General features: G+C 37.8%; 1 protein-coding gene across 2 annotated transcripts; it reads left to right on the top strand.

Moving 5' to 3' along the window:
• The first annotated feature begins 4,070 nt into the window (after window positions 1–4,070).
• LOC149841806 (uncharacterized) lies at window positions 4,071–25,034 on the top strand. 2 transcript variants are annotated; one of them, XR_016430732.1, is made up of 3 exons: window positions 4,073–4,884; window positions 24,131–24,338; window positions 24,540–25,034. XR_016430732.1 is itself a non-coding variant. In XM_089998703.1 (2 exons), exon 1 carries the CDS (start codon window positions 4,159–4,161, stop codon window positions 4,861–4,863), a length of 705 nt encoding a protein of 234 aa, XP_089854829.1. In that variant the 5' UTR covers window positions 4,071–4,158; the 3' UTR covers window positions 4,864–4,884; window positions 24,540–25,034. The 2 variants fall into 2 exon arrangements, 1 of the variants encoding a protein (XP_089854829.1); XM_089998703.1 differs by lacking the exon at window positions 24,131–24,338 and having other exon boundaries at window positions 4,071–4,884.

Below are 25,034 nucleotides of genomic sequence, written 5' to 3'. Positions count from 1 at the left end.
AAAAGAATAAACATATTTTGATTCTCTAAAAAATGAGTTTCTTCTTTTGTATTGAAATGTTTGTTCATTTGTTATTAACAATGTGAAACGTCTCTTAGTCGATATAAAAACAAGAGGACTATAGCTTTAGAGATTCACTGAGAAATATGATGTAAGGTAAATGGTTTTTGTTTGTTCTTTTTATATTATCAGGTCCTGACTGTGATTCTGAATAAGTTTTTTTATGAATCTATATAGATGCTACATAATCATCATATGTGATATGTTCATGTTAGATTCAAATGAGTCTATATATAAATGTAACAAACAAACATGCAAACCTAACACTTACATCAATGGCCAACAAATTGTTTGATGCAAACCCAATTATCGAAGACCCAGATCCAAATTTTAAAGGCTCAGATCTGAATCCAGTTATCCAAATGTTGAAACTTGTGGGGGCCCATCTATAGGGTGGCATCTCCTAATTCTAGCAGTAAAGACCAAGTGGGGTCCACATGTGGATCACCTCATCCTATTTTTGAAGCTTAAGGCTCTGTGAAACCCACCCTAGCAGTGCCCACCTATTTCAAGAGAGCAAGGAAGGGAGTATAAGTGGACTTAAGTGGCTCTCTAAGAATGAAAAAAAGAAGTCCAAGGAAGGGTCAAAAATGGAGAAGAATACCCTACATTTAGTTTGGTCCAAGTAGGCTTAACCAAGAATAACCTAGCCTAGGGTTTAACTAGAATTAGTCTTAGCATATTTTAGGTTGTATCTAGTTTTAGGTTTTTATTTATTTCATGTTTTGTTATTTGTGTAAGGCATTATATTTCCGCTTTAGCATATATAAGGGGAGACTTGTTTATGCTTGAGAATCAAGAAAATGAAATAGAATTGATCTCTCAAATTCGTCTATCTTTCTCTCTTTAGCTTGTCCCTCTCTCTCTTTCTTCTAATGATTCCCAACTCCATGACTCATCTATCTCTCTAGGGCTAGTCCCTCTGTCACAATGGTGTTTTGTTTCTTTTGTTGATCCAACTCACTAGCTCATTTAGGTATGTTGATCCTTAGTGGGTCTGCTCACTTTAGTGGACCAAGGCTGCAGCCAAGGTCCACCTCAATCTGGCATCCATGACTTTGAATGCTTGACAACCTCACCTATCCCAAGCTGATCCCGTGATGCTCTGGCCTTCTTCAATTGAATCAGTGCCTATAGTAGACCTTATCAAAGTCAATCCAAGTCCAATAAGTCATCTTAGCTCTGCCCTTGACCTAAATCCTAAGTTAGAACCCACTGAACCCAATCAATCCAACCTTGAAAGTTATTAGACTTTAAAAAATTGCCCAAACCAAACTGTAAAGTATCTGAGTTTATAAATTGGACACAGGATACTTTAGGGTGTCTAGTGTCTACCTTTTAAATCCCACGATTTATTGACTCTCTACAAAGAGAACTAGATTTTACAAGTTGGCATGTGTGTCCCCAAAACCCACTTTGTCTCTATCCTGTCTTGTAAGTCCCGCACTTGTCTAAGTCATATCTCTATATCCTTGTGTCTCCTACCCTTGAAATTTTAATCGTACCTAGTCCAAAATCATTCATCCAATTTTTTTTGTTTTTTGTCATTTAGGCATTCTGATTTTTCTACCAAACCTATCAGAGTTGATATTTTAACCTAACTCTTGTCTATCCGAGTTGATCTTTTGACCTAACCAAGCCTACCCCTGCTAAAAAAATTCTAACCTAGGCTCAAACACACATCATTGTCCATGAAGAAATCATACTCGAGCAACTCTACAACTTTACATCTATGTGGTTGGTTGACATCAATCGGTTTTTATGGTTAATTGCAACTGAATATAAACATATGCATGTAGTACCACTAATTATATGATCTTTTAAAAACTTACGATAATGCTTTAGATCATTAAACATTTGCTCAACAACAATGTCTCCTTCATTTGAGCTTATTGTTAGTCATTGAAAAGTCTCGATTGTATTGTATTTGTGTATGTTAATTAACTGCCTATACCAACCACACACTATATGATTCATCTAATTAAAGCAACATGTAACAAAAATGCCATCCATATATATTTTATACATTCAATTAACAAAACTACCTACAACAAACACTCTGAAAACCAACTAATTATAGAAACCCTAATCTCTATTGAATGCTTGTGCATAGTCAACACCAACCCTATCACACTAATTAAATGCTTTGTGCTAAGTCAATCCTAACTCCATTACTCCAAGACAAAACTATCAAATATTAAATAAAGATAATAAAACAAACATTAATCATCCACAACACCAACAAATATATATATCTATACAAAAACCCTAAACAAAAAAATTGGTATTAAATGTTAAATAAAATATAAGTGTTTATACATAAAGCTTTCACGACAACAACCAAACACAAATATTACAAGGCTATATTAAATATATATCTACAAATACAAACTTAAGAATGTAAGAAAATTATATATATAACTCACTTTAAGACCTAATCAAAAGATGGAGAAGTTGACCAAAGGATGTTGCAACCTCGCCGAAATGCTACAAGATAATTTTACAAAAATTGCCTCAAAAGGGAGAGGGGGAAAGAGAAAGGGATTAAGATTCTAACTAGAAACAAACAAAAAATAAAACAAAATGCAATGACTTTATATATGAATCAACAAATATGCGAAATTAGATGACATTCAAAATAGTTATTTGTGAATATCACACACATTTGTGGAGCTCCTTGAGGAGCATTTACTTAAGTGAGTTTTTTAGGTTATATTTGCGAAGGTATCATCATAGTACGAGGATAACCATAAATGAGTGAAGACATTCACAACAGGTATTTGTGAATGTCAGGAGACATTCATGAAACTCCTCGAGGAGTATTTACTTAGAAGAAGTTTGCAAGTTATATTTGTGAATGTCATACTATATTTGTGAAGATCTCATCAGAGTGTGAATGTGACACATTTGCAATAGATGACTATGAATGTCACACATTAGCGGAGCAAGCACGATCGACGTTGGCTCCACATCTTGGGGTTGAAGAAAGCCCCAAGGGTTTAGTCCCGAACAATCCATAAGATATCTTCCACTGAACTCTCCATCTGAATCACCTTATTTGAAAAGATGGTTGTGTAGTAAGGTCCTATGGTTATATTTGTAAATGTTGTATTGTATTTGTGAATATCATACTGTATTTATGGATGTTCACATCATCTCTTTTTTATTGAAAGGTTGTGAACTTTCTATAGTATACCTATATATCTTACAAACCTCATCAATTTGGCATGTATAAAGGGCAAAATTATCTTAAAAAAGTTGAGCATTGGCTTTTTTTGATATGCAAGAAATTTTGTCAAATTGCTAGGTGGAGGCACACCATTTTAAAAGTTTAGTATGGTTATTTTTTGTAAAAACAAAACACCTTATTGAGGCCTGCGGTGAAAACATGTGACATTGCATGACTCACCGATAGGGGGTGGTGTGTCAATGGGTCGGGTTTGGTTTAGACTCATACATGATTTGAGATGATGGTACCAGGTCTGAACTTGAGTTCAATCAAATCCACCTTAAGAGAAACAATACCTGGATCTTATAAGAATTACATGAACAGACCCGAACCATAATGGGTGAAATAATATTTTTTATCTTTTTTATATTGAAAATTTATGGATCTTAGTTACAACTCGTGTTGGGCCTGGGTCTGGTATGAAATTTAACAAACCATACCCGACTTCATATATTAGTCGAACCCTTTGGGGTTGGGTCAAACCCGACCCATTGACACCCCTACTCACAAACCTACAGGGATGTGAGTGTACTCTTTGTGGGTATAGGGTACCTCAAGGTGCTGGTTGTTTGAATCAATACCCATTATGTTTACCAGTCCAATTAAAATACCTGAAGAATATAAGTCTTCTTTTAATCCTGGGTTAATTCCCAAGTGACCTGCTTCTGTGGCAACACCTGTTTAATCAGGGAATAAAAGGTGGGTGAACCTTGCCTGTTAAAATTATACAAATAGCAATTAATTGTTATATCATGTGTCCTGACCTTACTTTTCTACACATTGTCTCGAAAGCGCCGTCCTTACAAATAATAGAGTCGAAGACTGAGCGTTGCAAACAGTGTAAGAAGGGGAAGAAGAGAAGGAGAGAGATGGGGACAACCATGGAGCTCGTGGTGCAGGCGGTGGTGGTGGTGCTGATGCTGGCGGCGGCGGCGCTGATGAAGTGGCTGCGGGGGAGAGGGCTTCCCTCCTTCCTGACCGTCCGGAGCCGCGCCAGGGCGCAGGCCAAGCACCACTTCGTGCAGGGGGCGCAGCTCCTGGCCCGGTCCCGTGCCGCGGGGACGCGCTCGTCGGCGCTCTCGCTGGCTCGCGACGCCGCCGACGAGGCCGACCGCGCCATCGCCCTCGACCCGCGCGACGCCGCCTCCCACATCCTCAAGGCCCTCTCCCTCGACCTCCAGGGCCACCGCTCCGCCGCCCTTCGCTCCCTCGACACTGCCCTCCTCCCGCCCGCCGTCCGGTCCCTCTCCCCTCAGGAGAAGGGCGACGCCCTCTACAAGAGGGCCGACCTGCTCCTGAGCTCCTCGCCCTCGTCGCCGTCCTCGCAGGGTGGCGTCCGTCGGAGGCGGCTCGACTCGGTGGTTTCCGACCTCGATTCGGCGGTTTCTGACCTCCAGGAGGCTGTGAAGCTCAGCCCCAAGAACGTCAGAGCGTTCTGCCTCTTGGGGTTTTGCTATGAGAGGAAAGGGATGGTCGACGAGGCCGGGGAGGCCTTCGCCGAGGTGCTCCGGATCGATCCCTCGTCTGTGGAGGCAAAAGAAGGGATGGATCGGCTCTCTGGGAAGAAGGACTAGCTTCCCCAGGGTGTTCGTATGGTAATTCCTTTTTCCTTTTCCTGGATTTTCCTGTATATGGTTAGAATAGGATTTGAATGCTCTGGGATAAGTTGGGATTTGGTATATGTGGTTCATAGTATAATACCACTAAGTATTCCAGATTTCTGGATAAGTGGGTGCATCCAAACACCCTTTTATGGAATCCCTCTTAATTGGTAATGTGGTAGTAGTTGTAGCAACGATGTTCTTGTAGAGATGATTGATGAATGCATTTTTTTATCTGAAACTGAGTTTATTTATGGTATCACTCAGAGTTTGAGTTTAATTAGTTGTAGATGAATAAGAGTAGGAATACAATTGTGATTATACAGTGTGTAGATTGTGTGAGACTAATTGATGTGCTATTGGCAAGAAGAAGACTTGGACCTATGGAAGGAATGCCTGATTTAAGGGGCTTGATTTCATAAGCAAAAACAAAATGTACAGAGTATATATTTAAACAGTGGGAGAATATGAGGGAGATGTTTTTCTTTTTTTTTTTATAATGACAAGGAACCCTCACCCAAAACCGGGTCACTTAATGCCCCCCTCTGCGAGGTAAACCCTGTTTGGGGTCACGGACACCCAAGCCCTTGCGGAGCCCCCCAGTTAAAGGCACCTACACAACTGATGAAGACGAACCTGTTAGAATAAAAAACAGTATCATGATGCAAATCAGATTACAATACAACATGATATGCACGTTAAATCATTGATTCAAACCGTAACAGGGTTCAAGCATGTCATGTTCCATTTTAAACCAAAATCCAGAAGACAATAAATTAAACAGATGCATAAAACAGAATAAGAACAACAAGGAAAACATGTTAATATTCTGCAATAGGCTAAGGCATATAAAAAATACTCTCCTTAGAGAAGATTCGCCCCCATATACGGTGCAAAAAAGGGTCTGACGTTCTTTCCCAGGATACAATAGCCTCGGCGATCTGGATTGTTGCACTCCGATGGTAAATCACCCTTCGAAAACGATCTTTGTGAACGACTAATGCAGAACTCTCATTTTCGGGAAACACCCACAGGGAAGCAAGAGAGAGTAGGGAGAGAGAAAAATAAAATCTCGAGAGTCACTAACGTCTATGTAACCGCAGCCCTCTAACCATGTTTTATAATCCCTGAACGAATACTAAAACGTGGAAGAGATCCGTTACCTGTTACGAAGTAACGTGACCCGTCAACGAAACGATCCGTTAACCATTTTCTCTTTTTCTTTTTATTTAATCCAAATAAAAAAAATTTAATGCGGGACAAAAAGAACATCGGATTTAGATTAATGGATATGGCCTTAAAGGGTCAATTACCCAAACCCAAACCCGGACTCGGCTTGGCACAGTGCGGCGGGCGCGCGTGCGTGTGTGGGATTACCATACCATTCCCTTGTTCTTTGTAACAAGTGATTGAATCACCAGGTAGGATATAAACCCCACCGCCATTTTGTGATTCTTCAATATGGGACTATTCCACATCATCAAAGTCTAAAAAGTACTCCATAAAGGGAGTGGTTCCCAAATTGCTTTCTTCTTTGAATTATTTATTCATCTCTTCTCACATCCAACATTCTCCCACAAATTAAAAGAAAGAAAACAGGAGGAAACAAAGATGCAAGCTGGAGTAATCTGAAGCAGGACATATCATGCTTTCAGTAATAGTACCTTCCGGTTTGAACCACTACCTTAGTTGGCTAACTTTACCCCCACAATAATGAAGTGAACTAAAGTCTTGAACTTGAACCTTTGGTGTAGGAGTATCTATTAGCAATAACATGATAAAGGTTCTGGTTGTAATCTTTAGTGACGCCGCGTTAATGACCATGCGCCCGAATCCTGTTTCATTTGTGACTTCAGGAATAACCCAATTCCTTAAACTGCGGCCACACAGTCACACACACATAGGTGGGCTTCTCCAGAGATTCACTGCTATTTGAACCCATTCAGAGTTTTCACTCTTCTTAACTTGCAGTTGCAAAACATTTTCAAAGTAATCAGGGGAAAAGACACAAATACATGGTATCACATTAAGAAGGTGTTATCCAATTCACCCTACAACTTGTTATTAACACATTGAACCTACTTTGTGAGATCTTCACTCAGATAGGTTGGGTTGCTACTGTAGATGAACTACTGATGGGTTTCAGTCTCATCCCCTTTCTTGATTTCAGGACTAATGACTTATCTAGTCCTTTCGTTAATGGATCAGCTGTGTTCTCTTTGGATCCAATATAGTCTACAACAACCACTAACTAAGACACCAGTTCCTTTACAGATTTTATTCTGACTTGGATGTGTTTTCTTTGTTTTTTATTATATTTTGTGCTTTTAATCTTTGTAATTGTGTTCATATTGTCACAATTATCGCAGGAATTGGTTTGCTCATTAAATGAAGTTTCTCTAGAAGTCCCTTTAATCATTCAACTTACATTTCTATGATATCTAAAGCACATAGCTCAGCTTCAAAAGTAGAACGTGACAAGATGGTCTGCTTTACTGACCTCCAGGCGACTGCGCCGCCACCCAAGAAAAATACATATCCTGTTACGCCATAACTCCCTGAGTTTATGGCTATCTAGCTCGGATCACTATATCCCTCAAGAACGGCAGTGAATCTCTTGTAATGTAAACTCAAGAAAATAGTTCTTTTTATGTACCTAAGTACCCTGTCCAATGCCGTCAAATGAGTGCAATTTGGACAACTTGTGTATCTACTTAATTTTGTCACAGAGAATGAGATATTCGGTCTCGTGCAGTTCGCAAGATACATCAAACTTCTAATAATCTGAGAATACCTTAATTGAGACACAAGAACACCTGTCATATTCTTATAAAGAGGAGTAGAAGGGTCATATTGAGTTGCTACAGATCTTTCTTTGTCATGGCCAAATTTCTTAAGTACTTTCTCAACATAATGAGATTGAGAAATAGCTATTCCATCAGCTGAACGAGTCAGCTTTAAGCCTAAGATCACATTTGCAATACCCATATCCTTCATATCAAATTTACTACTAAGAAACGACTTCGCCTCATTCGCAATTCTCATATTGTAACCAAACAATAGAATGTCATCTACATACAGGCATAAAATAATACATGCATCACTTTTAACTTTGCAATAAACACACTTATCAGATTCATTGTCAACAAAGCCAAAAGATAAAATAACTTTATTAAATTTTTTATGCCATTGTTTAGGGCTTGTTTTAGTCCATATAATGACTTAACAAGTCTACAAACTTTTTTTTCATTACTAGGAGCCACAAAACCTTCGGGTTGATCTATATAGATCTCTTCTTCAAGATCGCCGTGTAAAAAGGTGATCTTTACGTTCATTTGATGGATCGAAAGATCATAAATGGAAGTAAGTGCAATAAGCACATTAATTGTGGTCATCCAAATAACCGGAGAATAGGTGTCAAAATAATCTATTTCTTCCTTTTGTTTGAACCACTTGACAACCAATTTAGCCTTGTACTTATCAATGAATCCATCTGGTTTTAACTTCTTCTTAAAGATCCATTTGCACTCAATAGTAGAGCTATCAAGAGAAGGTCAACCAGTTTTCAAGTGTCATTAGAGACAATGGAGTCCATTTCACTCTTTATGGCTTCTTTCTAATGCCTTGCTTCAGGTGAAGTCATTGCATCTCGGAAAGTGGGAGGATCCTCCTCGATAAGGTAAGTGATATAATCACTTTCCAAATCCTTGGTAATCTGTGGTCTCTTGCTCTTTATTGGTTCAACCACTTCTTCGAACTCAGTTGGTCTAGAGTGAAAACAAGATGGCTCAACCTTCACATCTGTTATTTTTTTCACATGTTCGGGAATGAAACCAGAAGTTGAAGGTACATCTAAAGAAGAAAGATTCTGAGGTACACTTACTTTCATGAGAAATACATCCTCAAAGAATGTAGCTTTTCGAAGCTCAACAATAGAGTTTACATCTATGCCAGATATCTCAGACTTAATTACTAAGAACTTATAGGCATAGATGTTCTCTACATAACCCCAAAAGAAAGCATCTACGGTTTTAGGACCCAATTTTTTTCTGTTGTGCTCTGGGACAAATACCTTTGTAAGGCACCCCCACACTTTGAGGTATTTTAAGTTAGCTTTCTTATTTCTCTAGAGTTCAAATGGGCTACTATCCTTATGTTTCTGGGAAACTCTATTCAGAATATGGCAAGCCGTATTCAGAGCACCCACCACATATAGGTAGGTAATTTAGAACTCCTAAGTAGAGCATTTATCATGTCAGTTAAGGTTCTATTCTGTCTTTCTGCAATCTCATTAGATTGAAGAGAATATGGAGCGATAAACTCATCAACTATGTCAACGGATTGGCAATATTTGGCAATATTCATCAAGTTTGTTAGACGTATATTCTCCTCCTCTATCAGACCTCAATCTTTTAAGTTTTCTACCAGTTTGTATTTCTACTTCATTCTTAAAAATAAGAAACTTATCAAAAAGCTTATCTTTTGATTTTAGCAGATACACATAACAATATTTAGTGTCATCATTTATAAAAGTGATAAAGTATTTTTTATGATTTCTAGTTAACACTCCATTAAACTCACAGATATTTGTGTGCACCAAATCCAATATTTCAGAATCTCTAACAATCGTATGAAATGATTTCCTACATTATTTTGCTTGCACACAAATTTTATATTTTTTAATTTTATCTATGCAATGTTAAGGAATTATTTTCAAATTTATCATGTGTTTTAAAGAATTAAAATTCACATGAATCAATTTATTACGCCACAAATCAGATGATTTTATATTGTAAGCAACATTAGACAATGAATCAAAAAAAATATCATTCTCTAATTCATTACTGCAAACATGTTCAACACGAAGTTTAAATAAATCATTATCTAAATATCCCTTGCCAATAAATGTTCCACAATAAATGTTCAAGAATGCAAAATAACAACTTTATTACATTTAAAGTTAAACTCATAACCCTCTTTAACTAAACATGGACTACTTAAAATATTCATTCTAATTACATGCACGTGGTGCACTCTGTGTAGAGATAGAACTCGTTCTAAAGAAAACTTCAGGTCCACGCGTCCAATCCCCAACATCTTTGCAACCGTGGAGTTGCCCATAGTCACGGATCTGCCTGCAGCAGTCTGGTAAGAGACAAAGACAAACTTATCAGCACAAACGTGCACATTAGCTCTAGTGTTAACTCGTCACTCAGTTAGCTCATAAACATGATAGATTTGAGGGTTAACAGAAACATACTCAACACTAGACCCAACGACCTCAGTTACCATATTGACTTAAGGAGTACCATCTGTGGTCCCATAAGCCTTAGCCTTCTTGGAAGGACATTCCTTGGCCCAGTGCCCAACCTGTCCACAGTTCCAACAATGTTTGTTCTTTGTCTTTTTCTAGATTTTGGCCTTAGGTATGAATTAGTTTTTCATTGCAGGTTTCGCTTTTTTGCTCTTGCCTTTAAAAGATTCGGTCATCATATTCACTTTAGGTTGTTCAGTTGACATCACAACTTTTTGTGACTCCTATGTTCTTCCTCAATGGTTATGGCTACCATAAGATCATTCAGGAAAATCTTTCCTCTACGGTGCTTGAGAGACATGCCAAAGTCTACCCAAGACTTAGGAAATTTTTCCACGATAGTCATGACTTGTTTAGTGACCAACTTGCCCTCAACCATTTTGATACTTCAGAAACTTGGCAACCGAGTACTTCTCATGACCTTGGTATTCGGTATTGTACTTTTTGTCAAGTTGATCCCTTAGAGCTTTAGCAGTGATAAAGTAGGAACCGTATACGTCGAACAAAGTGTTGGACAAAGCCAAAAAAATGCAACCACGACATATATCATCCTTCTCTTTTCACTCTACCATCGCAGTAACAGTAGCGAGATCAGGATCAATATCAGAAACTGTAGGGCATTCAAACTCAAGAACAGAAATCAAGCCTATAGTCGTGAACCAGATTTTCATACGTTGTTGCCAACGCTTGAAATTCTGACCGAAAAACTTTTCAGGCATACCGGACATGTCTATTTTCGGTATAAAATTAGATGAAATCAACATGCTAAGATTCTTCTCTAAGACTGTTAGAATAAAAAACAATATCATGATGCAAATCACATTACAATACAACATGATATGCACGTTAAACCATTGATTCAAACTGTAACAGGGTTCAAGCATGTCATGTTCCGTTTTAAACCAAAATCCAGAAGACAACAAATCAAACAGATGCATAGAACAGAATAAGAACAACAAGGAAAACATGTTAATATTCTGCAATAGGCTAAGGCGTATAAAAATACTCTCCTTAGAGAAGATTCGCCCTCACATACGGTGCAAAAAGAGTATGACGTTCTTTCCAAGGATACAATAGCCTCGACGATCTGGATCGTTGTACTCCGATGGTAGATCACCCTTCGAATACAACCTCTGTGAACGACTGCTGCAGAACTCCCCTTTCCAAGAAACACCCACAAGGAAGCAAGAGAGAGCAGGAAGAGAGAAAAACAAAATCTTGAGTCACTAGCGTCTATGTAACCGCAGTCCTCTAACCACGTTTTATAATCCCTGAATGGATACTAAAACGTAAAAGAGATTTGTTACCTATTACGAAGTGACGTGACTCGTCAAGGGAACGATTTGTTAACCATTTTCTCTTTTCTCTTTTATTTAATCCAAATAAAAACAATTAATGCGAGACAAAAAGGACATTGGACTTAGATTAATAGATATGGCCCTAAAGGGCCAATTACCCGAACCTGAACTCGAACCCGGCACAGCGCAGCGGGCACGCCCGCGTGTGTGGTTACCATACCATCCCCCTGTTCTTTGGAACAAGTGATTGAATCACCAAGTATGATATAAATCCCACCAACATTTTGTGATTCTTCAATATGTGACTATTCCACGTCATCAAAGTCTAAAAAGTACTCCATAAAGAGAGTGGTCCCCAAATTGCTTTCTTCTTTGAATTATTTATTCATCTGAGTCAGATGAATAAATAATTCAAAGAAGAAAGCAATTTGGGGACCACTCTCTTTATGAAGTACTTTTTAGACTTTGATGACGTGGAATAGTCACATATTGAAGAATCACAAAATGTTGGTGGGATTTATATCATACTTGGTGATTCAATCACTTGTTCCAAAGAACAGGGGGATGGTATGGTAACCACACACACGTGCCCGCCGAGCCGGTTCGGGTAATTGGCCCTTTAGGGCCATATCCATTTATCTAAGTCCAATGTTTTTTTTGTCCCATATTAATTGTTTTATTTAGATTAAATAAAGGTAAAAGAGAAATGGATAACGAATCATTTCGTTGATGGGTCACGTAACAGGTAACAGATCTCTTCTACATTTTAGTATCCATTCAGGGATTATAAAACGTGGTTAGAGGGTTGCAGTTACAGAGAAGCTAGTGACTCTCGAGATTTTGTTTTTTTCTCTCTCTTGCTTCCCTGTGGGTGTTTCTCGAAAAGGGGAGTTCTGCAACAGTTGTTCACAGAGGTCGTTTTCGAAGGGTGATCTATCATCGGAGTGCAACGATCCAGATCGCCTAGGCTATTGTATCCTTGAGAAAAACGCCGGACCTTTTTTGCACCGTATGTGGGGGTGAATCTTCTCTAAGAGGACTATTTTTATACGCCTTAGCCTATTGCAGAATATTAACATGTTTTCCTTGTTCTTATTTTGTTTTATGTATCTATTTGATTTGTTGTCTTCTGAATTTTGGTTTAAAACGGAACATGACATGCTTGAACCATTGTTACAGTTTGAATCAATGGTTTAACGTGCATATCATGTTGTATTGTAATCTGATTTGCATCATGATATTGTTTTTTATTGTAACAGTCTTAAAGAAGAATCTAAGCATGTCGATTTCATCTAGTTTTATACCGAAAGTAGACATGTCCGGTATGCCTGAAAAGTTTGCCGGTCAGAATTTCAAGCGTTGGCAACAACGTATGAAAATATGGTTCACGACTATAGGCTTGATTTCTGTTCTTGAGTTTGAATGCCCTACAATTTCTGATCCTGATCTCGCCACTGTTACTGCGATTGTAGAGTGGAAAGAGAATGATGGTATATGTCATAGTTGCATTCTGTTGGCTCTGTCCAATACTTTGTTCGACATATACAGTTCCTTCTCTACCACTGCTAAAACTCTATGGGATCAACTTGACAAAAACTACAATACCGAAGACCAAGGACTTGATTGCCAAGTGTCTGAAGTATCAAATGGTTGAGAGTAAGTTAGTCAATGAACAGACACATGAGTTTCTGCTATTACTTCATAGTTTGGCTGAGACCGATATGAAACTTCCTGAGAAGTTTCAAGTCATGACTATCGTGAAAAATTTTTCTAAGTCTTGGGTAGACTTTGGCATGTCTCTCAAGCACCGCAGAGGAAAGATTTCCCTGAATGATCTTATGGTAGTCATAGCCATTGTGGAAGAGCATAGGAGTCAGAAACAAGTTGTGATGCCAACTGAACAACCTAAAGTGAATATGATGACCAGATCTTTTAAAGGCAAGAGCCAAAAAAGCGAAACCTGCAATGAAAAACCAATTCAAACCTAAGGCCAAAATCCAAAAAAAGACAAAGAACAAACATTATTTGAACTGTGGACAGGTTGGGCATTGGGCCAAGAAATGTCCTTCCAAGAAGGCCAAAGCTCATAAGACCTCAGATGATACTCTTCAAGTCAATATGGTGACTAAGGTCGTTGAGACCAGTGCTGGGTATGTTTTTGTTAACCCTTAAATCTATTAAGTTTATGAGTCAACTGAGTGGCTGATTGACATTGGGGCTAATGTGCACGTTTGTTCTGATAAGTCTGTTTTGTCTCTTACTAGGCTGCTGCAGGCAGATCCGTGACTATGGGAAACTCCACGGCTGCAAAGGTATTGGGGATTGGACGCGTGGACCTGAGGTTTTCTTTAGGACGAGTTCTATCTCTACACAGAGTGCACCATGTGCATGTAGTTAGAAGGAATATTTTAAGTAGTTCATGTTTAGTTAGAGAGGGTTATGAGTTTAACTTTAAATGTAATAAAGTTGTTATTTTGCATTCTGGAACATTTATTGGCAAAAGATATTTAGATGATGGTTTGTTTAAACTTCGTGTTTAACATGTTTGCAGTAATGAATTAGAGAATGATATATTTTTTTATTCATTGTCTAATCTTGCTTACAATATATAATCATCTGATTTGTGGCGTAATAGATTGATTCATGTGAATTTTAATTCTTTAAAACGCATGATGAATTTGAAAATAATTCCTTAACATTGCATAGATAAAACTAAAAAATATAAAATTTGTGTGCAAGCAAAACAATGTAGGAAATCATTTCATACGATTGTTAGAGATTCTGAAATATTGGATTTGGTGCACACAGATATCTGTGAGTTTAATGGAGTGTTAACTAGAAATCATAAAAAATACTTTATCACTTTTATAAATGATGACACTAAATATTGTTATGTGTATCTGCTAAAATCAAAAGATAAGCTTTTTGATAAGTTTCTTATTTTTAAGAATGAAGTAGAAATACAAACTGGTAGAAAACTTAAAAGATTGAGGTCTGATAAAGGAGGAGAATATATGTCTAACAAACTTGATGAATATTGTCAATCCGTTGGTATAGTTCATGAGTTTACCGCTCCATATTCTCCTCAATCTAATGAGATTGCAAAAAGAAATAATAGAACCCTAACTGACATGATAAATGCTTTACTTGGGAGTTCTGGATTACCTACCTATATGTGGGGGATTCTGAATAGAGTTTCCCAGAAGCATAAGGATAGTAGCCCGTTTGAACTCTGGAGAAATAGGAAAGCTAACTTAAAAAACCTCAAAGTGTAGGAGTGCCTTGTAAAGGTACTTATCTCAAAACACAGCAGGAAGAAGCTGAGTCTTAAAACCGTAGATGGTGTCTTTTGGGGTTATGTAGAGAACAACTATGCCTATAAGTTCTTATAAATTAAGTCTAAGATATCTGACATACCATATGTAAACTCTATTGTTGAGCTTCGAGAAGCTACATTTTTTGAAGATGTATTTCTTATGAAAGTTGGTGTACTTCTAAATCTTTCTTCTTTAGATGTACCTTCAACTTCTGGTTTCATTCCTTAACATGTGGAAAAAATGACAGATGTGGGGTTGAGCCATCTTGACCAACTGAGTCCGAGGAAGTGGTTGAACTAAGAAGAAGCAAGAGACCACAGATTACCAAGGATTTGGGAAGTGATTATATCACTTACCTTATCGAGGATGATCCTCCCACTTTCCGAGATGCAATGGCTTCACCTGAAGCAAGAAAGAAGCCATAAAGAGTGAAATGGACTCCATTGTCTCTAATGACACTTGAAAACTGGTTGACTTTCTCTTGGTAACTCTACTATTGAGTGTCAATGGATCTTTAAGAAGAAGTTAAAACCAGATGGTGTTAAATTATGTACATTAATCATATTATGTAATATATATATTTTATATATATATGGTAATACATATACATATATTAATATATATGTATATGTATCTACTCAAATATATATATAAAATATATATTTCTATTTATTGTGTCATAAGGGTAGTTTAGTCTTTTCCCTATTTTTGCGCACATTCACTTTTCGGATGTGACTGTAATTATGTTTCTTTTATTTTTATTTTTGTTCTTTTTATTTCTTTTTTGGATTTGTACCTAAAAGGTACCTTGGGGGGGCCCACCAACATAGTCGTTGGGCCCTCTCCAACGGTCACATTTGTGACCGTTGGAGGGGCTCCAACGACTATGGGTGGAGCCCCTCCAAGGCCCCCTTTAGTGATGTTATAAATAGGGGTTCTCCCCTTTGTATTTCTTCATGGCTTTGAGTCAAAGCCCAAGTTCTCAATAAATTGATTCCATTATTTTATGCCTTTGTGCATTTGTGAGTTATTTGTGGGTTGTGCTTTTTGTGCACAAGTGTTCTTATTGTGCTTTCGTGGTGGGTTCAATATCAAGAATATTAAGGTCTTGATATTAGTATCTTGTTGGAGATACTTTCACATGGTATCAGAGCCTCGTTGGAAGAAAGAAGATCGTGTATTTCGCCTCTTGTGAAGCACCTCGAAAATCGTGCCCTCAAGCTAGTGAAGTTTTTGAGTAAAGCATTTGCTCCGGGCAATATTTTAGAAGCAACTTTTGTCAAGAAAAGGTTGAAAATCCGTTAAGGTACGCTTTATTTTTCATCTTCTCTTCTCCATAATGGGTGAAAAAGACTCCCACTTCTCTCTTGGTTTTAAACTTAGTGGTTCAAACTACCATGTTTGGGCCGGCAACATGGAAGCCCACATCAAAGGAAAAGGTCTTTGGGGTTATGTTCAAGGATCCATATCGGAACCCGAACCCAAGCTTTCTATTATAGAGAAAGGGGAAATCAAAATTCTTGAAGGAGAAGATAGACAAAAGGCCTTAGAAGAATATTCCAAAAGGCATGATGAGTGGGAAATGAAGAACTTCAAAATTTTGTCTTGGATTTTTTCGTCCGTTGAAACCAAGATCAATGCCAACATCATCAAATTTAAAAGAGCCTCCGAAGCTTGGTTATACCTTGAAAAAATGTATACGTCAAGGGACTTGTCTCACAAATACTACCTCCAAAAGAAAGCCTTGACTCTTCAACAAAATGATTTATCTATTCGGGAATATTTTGCCGAATTATCATCTATTTGGGACGAGCTTGCCATGCTCGAACCAAAATGGAGTGGAGAAGCTATTGAGTTAAGGCACAAACAACTTGAGGAAGATCGTTTCTTCAACTTCTTAAATGGTCTTAGACCCGAATTTGAGCAAATTCGGTCCTCCCTTCTATCGGCTTTTACCTCCCCATCTATTGAAGATGTCATCACCAAGCTAAGTGGTGAGGAAACACGTATGGGGATTAGTAAAAATAACCCAAGCATTCTTGCTACACCTTCTCAAAATGACTATGAAGTGGTCAATGCCGTGTCAAGACCCGGTAATAATTTGAAGACCTACAAACCGCCCCATTTCAAAAATCAAGGGCAAAATGATCGATATGGCAAGAGAGATTATAGCAAATTAACTTGCCATTTTTGTAAAGAACCGGGACATATCAAACCAAATTGTCCTAAATGGAAGAAATTCCTCGCCGCGGCTTTAGCATCCCAATCGGAGGAACGGCCTTCAACATCGAATGAACCTCTTTCGCTTCATCAAATTATGGATGCTCTTCAACCTCTTCTCAAAGGAGGCACTTCTGGAGCCGCCATGTCATCTTCTTCCTCTCTTGGTAAGACATCTTGGCTACTTGATTCTGGTGCTTCGTTTCATATGACTCCAAGTCATTATTTTCTCTCTAATTATTCTGAAAATCGCCTTCCATCTTTTGTCTCAACGGCGGATGGAACCCCTCTTGAAATTAAAGGAATGGGTAATTTTGAAAAACAAGATTTTTTTATCCCAAAAATTCGTTTTATTCCAAAACTAAACTTAAATTTACTTTCCGTTTCTCAACTCTCGGACTATGGTTGCGATATAAAGTTCTCTTCTAATAAATGTTGGATACAGGATCGCCAGTCCGGGAAATTCATTGGGGAAGGCTCTAGGAGAGGAGACCTCTACTATGTTGATTTTCTTAAAATTCCCAAGAATCAATTTTGTAATGTTGCTCAAAACAAAGATATTCATGTATGGCATAAGAGATTGGGTCATCCCAACATTGTTAAAATCTCTTATTTGCCTTTTGTTAAGAATCTTTGTAATGAAAATTTTGTTTGTAATGAATGTATTCTTGGAAAAATGAGAAGTCTTCCTTTTCCTCAAAGATCCATGTTTACAACAAAACCTTTTGAAATCGTTCACTCCGATGTATGGGGTCCAGCTCCGGTGATATCCAAGGGAGGTTTTTCGTACTATGTTATCTTTGTGGATGATTTCACTAGGTTTAGTTGGATATATTTTCTTAAACATAAATATGAAGTTTTTTCAACTTTCAAAACATTTCATATGATGGTTTTAAATCAATTCAATGGAAATTTGAAAATTTTTAGAACTGATTCAGGTGGCGAATACCTTTCCAATGAATTTAAAAGCTATCTTGAAAACTATGGAATTCTTCATCAAAAATCTTGTCCCAAAACCCCCCAACAAAATGGGTTGGCTGAACGGAAACATAGGCATATTATTGAAACCACACGAACCTTGCTCATTTCTCAAAATATACCGAAAAACTCTGGGCGGAGGCTGCTCTTACCTCTGTCTATCTCATAAATAGACTTCCATCTAAAAACTTGAACAAGATTTCCCCGTTTGAAAAATTATACGAAAAAGAACCTGATTATAGCAGGTTAAGGGTTTTTGGATGTAAATGTTTTGTCCTTACTGATAAAAATGACAAACTCTCCCCTAAGGCCATTCCTTGTGCCTTTCTTGGTTACTCTGAAACTCATAAAGGTTTTCGCTGTTATGATGTTAAGAGTGATAAACTTTATGTTTTCAGAAATGTAAGCTTCTTGGAAAATGTTAGTGGTTTCGAAAAACTTGAAACTAATGATGAGAATATAGATTATTCTTTTCTGTTTGATTTGTTAACTGAAGATGATGATACTAGCGATGATGAAACAAATCTAAATGTTGAATCTCATACTGATCAATCCATTAATGAAGAACCACATAGAGATCCTATAACCTACTCTCATAGAGATAGGAGTACTTTTAGAAGTGCTCTCGAAAGATATGATAGTGAGTCTACCCCTTCAAGTGAAGGAAATCTTCGTAGGACCGAAAGATCAAGAAAACCCCCTTCTAGGTTCATCTCATATGAGTCTTTTTCACCAAAATATAGAGCATGTCTAAGCGTCATTCACTCGTACATAGAACCTAGGGATTTTGAGGAAGCACGTAAATACCCAGAATGGATAGTTGCTATGAACAATGAACTTGAAGCCCTAAAGAAAGCAAGAACCTGGGAGTTTCAAGACCTTCCTAAAGATAAGAAAGCAATAGGGTGTAGATGGGTGTTTAAAGTCAAAACTAAGTGTGATGGGTCTCTTGAGAGATATAAGGCCCGCTTAGTTGCAAAAGGGTATGGTCAAAAATATGGGATTGATTATGAGGAGACTTTTGCCCCCGTTGCTCGGATGGTCACCGTCCGATGTCTTATAACTGTTGCTTCAATAAACAAATGGAACATCTATCAGATGGATGTTAAGAATGCGTTTTTAAACGGAGATCTAAACGAAGAAGTATATATGGATGTTCCTCCTGGAATGGAGTATCCTAAAGGGAAAGTGCTTCGTCTTCGGAAAGCACTGTATGGTTTAAAACAAGCTCCCAAAGCTTGGTATGATAGGTTTAACTCTGTAATGTTAGATAATGGTTTTTCATCATGCTTTACTGATACTGCTTTGTTTGTTAGAAAGTCTAATGCAGGGATTGTTATTCTGTTGCTATATGTGGATGACATGCTTATTACTGGGAGTGATTCTAAAGGGATTAAAAGCATAAAGTCCATATTAAAGGATAAGTTTGAAATGTCTGATTTGGGTTTCTTAACTTATTTTCTGGGTATTGAGGTTGCATACTCTCATAGAGGGTACTTTTTGTCTCAAACTAAGCTTGCATCTGAGATTATTGACAGGTCAGGTATTACAGATGATAAAGTTTGTGAAACTCCTGTTATAGTAGGAGCAAAAATGAAGATTGATGATGGTGTTCCTCTCTCCGATCCTACTCCCTACAGGCAACTAGTAGGCTCGTTGATGTATCTAAGTATCACCAGACCCGATATCTCACATGCGGTGCATACGGCAAGCCAATTTCAGCATGCACCAACTTCTGTTCACATGGGTGCTATCTTGCGTGTCGTGAGATACCTAAAGCACACTATTAATAAGGGAGTTTTTTTGTCTTCCTGTTCTGAGTTAAAATTAATTGCTTATACTGACTCTGATTGGGGAGGTGACCCAAATAACCGTCACTCCACCACTGGTTTTTGTGTTTTCTTAGGAGACTCATTGATCTCATGGAGATGCAAGAAGCAGCAAAAGGTATCTCTATCATCAACTGAAGCTGAATATCGTGCCATGGCAACTACTACCATGGAAATTGTTTGGATTCATCAGTTGCTGGAAGATATGGGAATCAAAATTGAAGGGCCTACCAAGCTTTGCTGTGACAACAAAAGTGCGATTTATATTGCTAAAAATCACACTTTTCATGAGCGGACTAAACATATCGAGATGGACTGTCACTATGTTCGAGAGGCGTATCTCCAAGGAATCATTGACCTTCCATATGTCACGTCCGAGTATCAGTTGGCAGACTTCTTCACTAAAGCCTTGTGTGCTCCGCGCTTCAACTTCCTTCTTAGCAAACTCTCGGTCATCCTGCCCTAAGTTTGAGGGGGGGTGTTAAATTATGTACATTAATCATATTATGTAATATATATATTTTATATATATATGGTAATACATATACATATATTAATATATATGTATATGTATCTACTCAAATATATATATAAAATATATATTTCTATTTATTGTGTCATAAGGGTAGTTTAGTCTTTTCCCTATTTTTGCGCACATTCACTTTTCGGATGTGACTGTAATTATGTTTCTTTTATTTTTGTTCTTTTTATTTCTTTTTTGGATTTGTACCTAAAAGGTACCTTGGGGGGGGCCACCAACATAGTCGTTGGGCCCTCTCCAACGGTCACATTTGTGACCGTTGGAGGGGCTCCAACGACTATGGGTGGAGCCCCTCCAAGGCCCCCTTTAGTGATGTTATAAATAGGGGTTCTCCCCTTTGTATTTCTTCATGGCTTTGAGTCAAAGCCCAAGTTCTCAATAAATTGATTCCATTATTTTATGCCTTTGTGCATTTGTGAGTTATTTGTGGGTTGTGCTTTTTGTGCACAAGTGTTCTTATTGTGCTTTCGTGGTGGGTTCAATATCAAGAATATTAAGGTCTTGATATTAGTATCTTGTTGGAGATACTTTCACAGATGGATCCATTGATAAGTACAAGGCTAGATTGGTTGTCATAAGTGGTTCAAACAAAAGGAAGAAATAAATTATTTTGACACCTATTCTCTGGTTAATTGGATTACCACAATTAGGGTGCTTATTGCACTTACTTCTATTTATGATCTCTCGGTCCATCAAATGGACGTAAAGACCACCTTTTTGCATGGCGATCTTGAAGAAGAGATCTATATGGATCCTGAGGGTTTTGTGGCTCCTGATAATGAAAATAAAGTTTGTAGACTTGTTAAGTCATTATATGGAGTCATGGACTAAAACAAGCCCCTAAATAATGGCATGAAAAAATTGATAAAGTTATTTTATCATTTGGCTTTGTTGACAATGAATCTGATAAGTGTGTTTATTGCAAAGTTAAAAGTGATGCATGTGTCATTTTATGCCTGTATGTAGATGACATTCTATTGTTTGGTTCCAATATGAGAATTGTGAATGAGGCGAAGTCGTTTTTTAGTAGTAAATTTGATATGAAGGATATGGGTATTGCAAATGTGATCTTAGGCTTAAAGCTGACTCGTTCAGCTGATGAAATAGCTATTTCTCAATCTCATTATGTTGATCTGAAAGTACTTAAGAAATTTGGGTATGACAAAGGAAGATCTGTAGCAACTCAATATGACCCTTCTACTCCTCTTTATAAGAATACGTCTGGTGTTTCTGTGTCTCAATTAAGGTATTTTCAGATTATTGTAAGTTTGATGTATCTTGCGAATTGCACGAGACCGAATATCTCATTATCTGTGACAAAATTAAGTAGATACACAAGTTGTCCAAATCGTACTCATTGGAAGGCATTGGACATGGTACTTAGGTACCTGAAAAGAACTATTTTCTTGAGTTTTCATTATAAGAGATTCCCGACCGTTCTTGAGGGATATAGTGATGCGAGCTGGATAGGCATGAACTCTGGGAGTCATGGCTTAACAGGGTATGTATTTACCTTGGGTGGCGGCGCAGTCGCCTGGAAGTCAGTAAAACAGACCATCTTGTCAGGTCTACTTTTGAAGTTGAGCTCTGTACTTTAGATATCATAGGAATGGAAGCTAAATGGTTAAAGGGACTTCTAGAGGAACATTTAATGAGCAAACAAATTCCTGCGATATCTGTGCATTGTGATAATATGACCATAATTGCAAAGATTAAAAACACAAAATATAATAAAAAACAGAGAAGACACATCCAAGTCATAATAAAATCTGTAAGGGAACTGGTGTCTCAGTTAGTGGTTGTTGTGGACTATGTTGGATCCAAAGATAACACAGCTGATCCATTAACAAAAGAACTAGATAAGTCATTAATCCTGAAATCCAGAGAGGGGATGAGACTGAAACTCATCAGTAGTTCATCTACAGTGGCAACCCTACCTATCTCAGTGGAAATCTCACAATGTAGGTTCAATGTGGTAATAACAAACTGTAGGGTGAACTGGATAACACCTTCTTAATGTGATACTATGTATCTGTATCTTTTCTCCTGATTACTCTAGAAAGGTGTTGTAGCTGAAATTGATACTTTTACACCAAAGGTTCAAGTTTAAGATTTTAGTTTACTTTATTTCTGTGGGGGTAAAGTTAGCCAACTAAGGTAGTGGTTCAAACCAGAAGGTACCATTACTGAAAGCATGATATGTCCTGCTTCGGATTACTCTATCTTGCATCTTTGTTTCCTCTTGTTTTCTTTCTTTGAATTTGTGAGGAATGTTGGATGTGGGAAGAGATGAATAAATAATTCAAAGAAGAAAGCAATTTGGGGACCACTCCCTTTATAGAGTACTTTTTGGACTTTGATGATGTGGAATAGTCTTATATTGAAGAATCACAAAATGGTGGTGGGGTTTATATCTTACTTGGTGATTCAATCACTTGTTTCAAAGAATAAGGAGATGGTATGGTAACCACATGCGCGCGCCCGCCGTGCCGAGCCGGTTCAGGTTTGGGTAATTGGCCCTTTAGGGCCATATTCATTTATCTAAGTCCAATGTTCTTTTTGTCTCGCATTAATTATTTTATTTGAATTAAATAAAGGTAAAAGAGAAATGGATAACGGATCATTCTGTTGATGGGTCACGTTACTTCGTAACAAGTAACAGATCTCTTCCACGTTTTAGTATCCGTTTAGGGATTTTAAAACATGGTTAGAGGGTTGTGGTTAAAGCGACGCTAGTGACTCGAGATTTTGTTTTTTTCTCTCTCTGCTCTCTCTTGCTTTCCTGTGGGTGTTTCTGAAAAGGGGAGTTCTGCAGCAGTCGTTCACAAAAGTCGTTTTCAAAAGGTGATCTACCATCGGAGTGCAACGATCCAGATCGTCGAGGCTATTGTATCCTAGGAAAGAACGCAAGACTCTTTTTGCACCGTATGTGGATGCAAATCTTTTCTAAGGGGAGTATTTTTATACGCCTTAGCCTATTGCAGAATATTAACATGTTTTTCTTGTTCTTATTCTGTTTTATGCATCTGTTTGATTTGTTGTCTTTTGGATTTTGGTTTAAAACGGAACATGACATGCTTGAACCCTGTTACGGTTTGAATCAATGGTTTAACGTGCATATCATGTTATATTGTAATCTGATTTGCATCATGATACTGTTTTTTATTCTAACACTTCCCACATCCGAGATAACACCAATGCAAAATTAGATGATGCAAGTGATTGGATATGTTTAGGAAAGGAATGCTAGGTTCCCTCTCTTTCTTCCCTAAGGCTAATTAATGGGATCCCGTACACGAAGTCCTCATTGGCGGGGTTAAATTTGAGCTCAAGACTTTGAAATACATTCTTCATAAGTAAATTTCCATAACGAATGAACTGAGAATCATGGATGAATGGTTTTGGAATTTGTGCTACTAGCCTGTCTTTGGCACAACTTATCTCCCATTAGGAATCGAAATGTTTATTTCTTTGGAAATTTGCAAATCGCTATTGATTGTTGTCAGTTCATCAAGAAGCTCCAAGAAAAGTCACCGAGCAAGGTTTCTGTTGTATCAAGAAAGCTTTTGTTGAACAAGCATAACAGTTTGAACTTAAAAAATGAAGAAGCCCAGTTTGCATGTTTTAGGAATGAACTGGAACTTGTGTGTGTGCGCAAGTGTGTGTGTGTTATGATCTTGCTGGTTTAAGTGCTCTATTTTACGCATCTTGATTACCCTAGGGCCTTTATGTATATTGATTAGGCACTTAGCTTTTGGAATTGGAGAAAGCACCACGTCTCAAGTTCGATTCTTAAAGGGGCGATGTAAGAAGAAGAGAGCTACCTGGACCAGAGTGAGATCTGCCAAAAGTAGAAAAGGCTACCTGGAGTTAAAGCCAGAGTGAGAGCCATCCTATAGTGGGGCTACCGAGGATGTCGGCTGTGGAGCATGGTGGATTGTTAGGATCTTGGTAGCTTAAGGGCTTGACTTTATAAATCACCCTAGGACCTTTTGATGTATTGGTTAGGCACCTAATTGTGCAAGCATGTGGAAGCTCACTTGTTCCTTTTTTTCTTATCTATATTCTCACATACTGACAAATAGAGCTTTTCAATCATGGTTTCTTCAACTTCAGCTATGTGTTGATTGTCATATATTTTACTTGTGTCAGATTCTCTTTGGATGCACAAGCTGCATTCTGAGCACTACTAGTTCAAAAGAAAGATTGCTGTTGCCACACATAATAGTTATACAGGCAGTGCCATTTAATGTATCACCATCAACTGGAGAACAAATGCAACAATCTCTGAACTGGGCCGTATAATCATGTTGGTTGAAACTTGGATTGGTCTTCCCAGTCCTTTTTTATTCTCCTAATTCTTCATCTTACTTTGTCGATTAGACTTCATAGTGTGAATTCCTGATATGTGTTTGAAGTATTGTAGCTGTAGAATTTTGAACTGATCAGAAAAAGTGGATGAGCATTTGTTTTTCCTTTCTGTAGTCCAAACAGTGCTGTTGAAATTTGCTCATTCTGCATCTTCTGGATTATATGGGTCGACTGAGATCCGAGTTTATTTCTTTCTTCTAGCAGGAATATTCTGTACAAAAGAAGCGTTTGAATAAGTTCTATTAAACAAGTCTCAGTATGTAGCTTTTATTGGAA

This window comes from Nuphar pumila, chromosome 3 (assembly GCF_984573655.1).
Source record: "Nuphar pumila chromosome 3, dmNupPumi1.hap1.1, whole genome shotgun sequence".
Classification (NCBI taxonomy): domain Eukaryota; kingdom Viridiplantae; phylum Streptophyta; class Magnoliopsida; order Nymphaeales; family Nymphaeaceae; genus Nuphar; species Nuphar pumila.
Note: the sequence above shows the minus strand (reverse complement) of the source record. Positions and strands in the feature narration are given on the sequence as shown.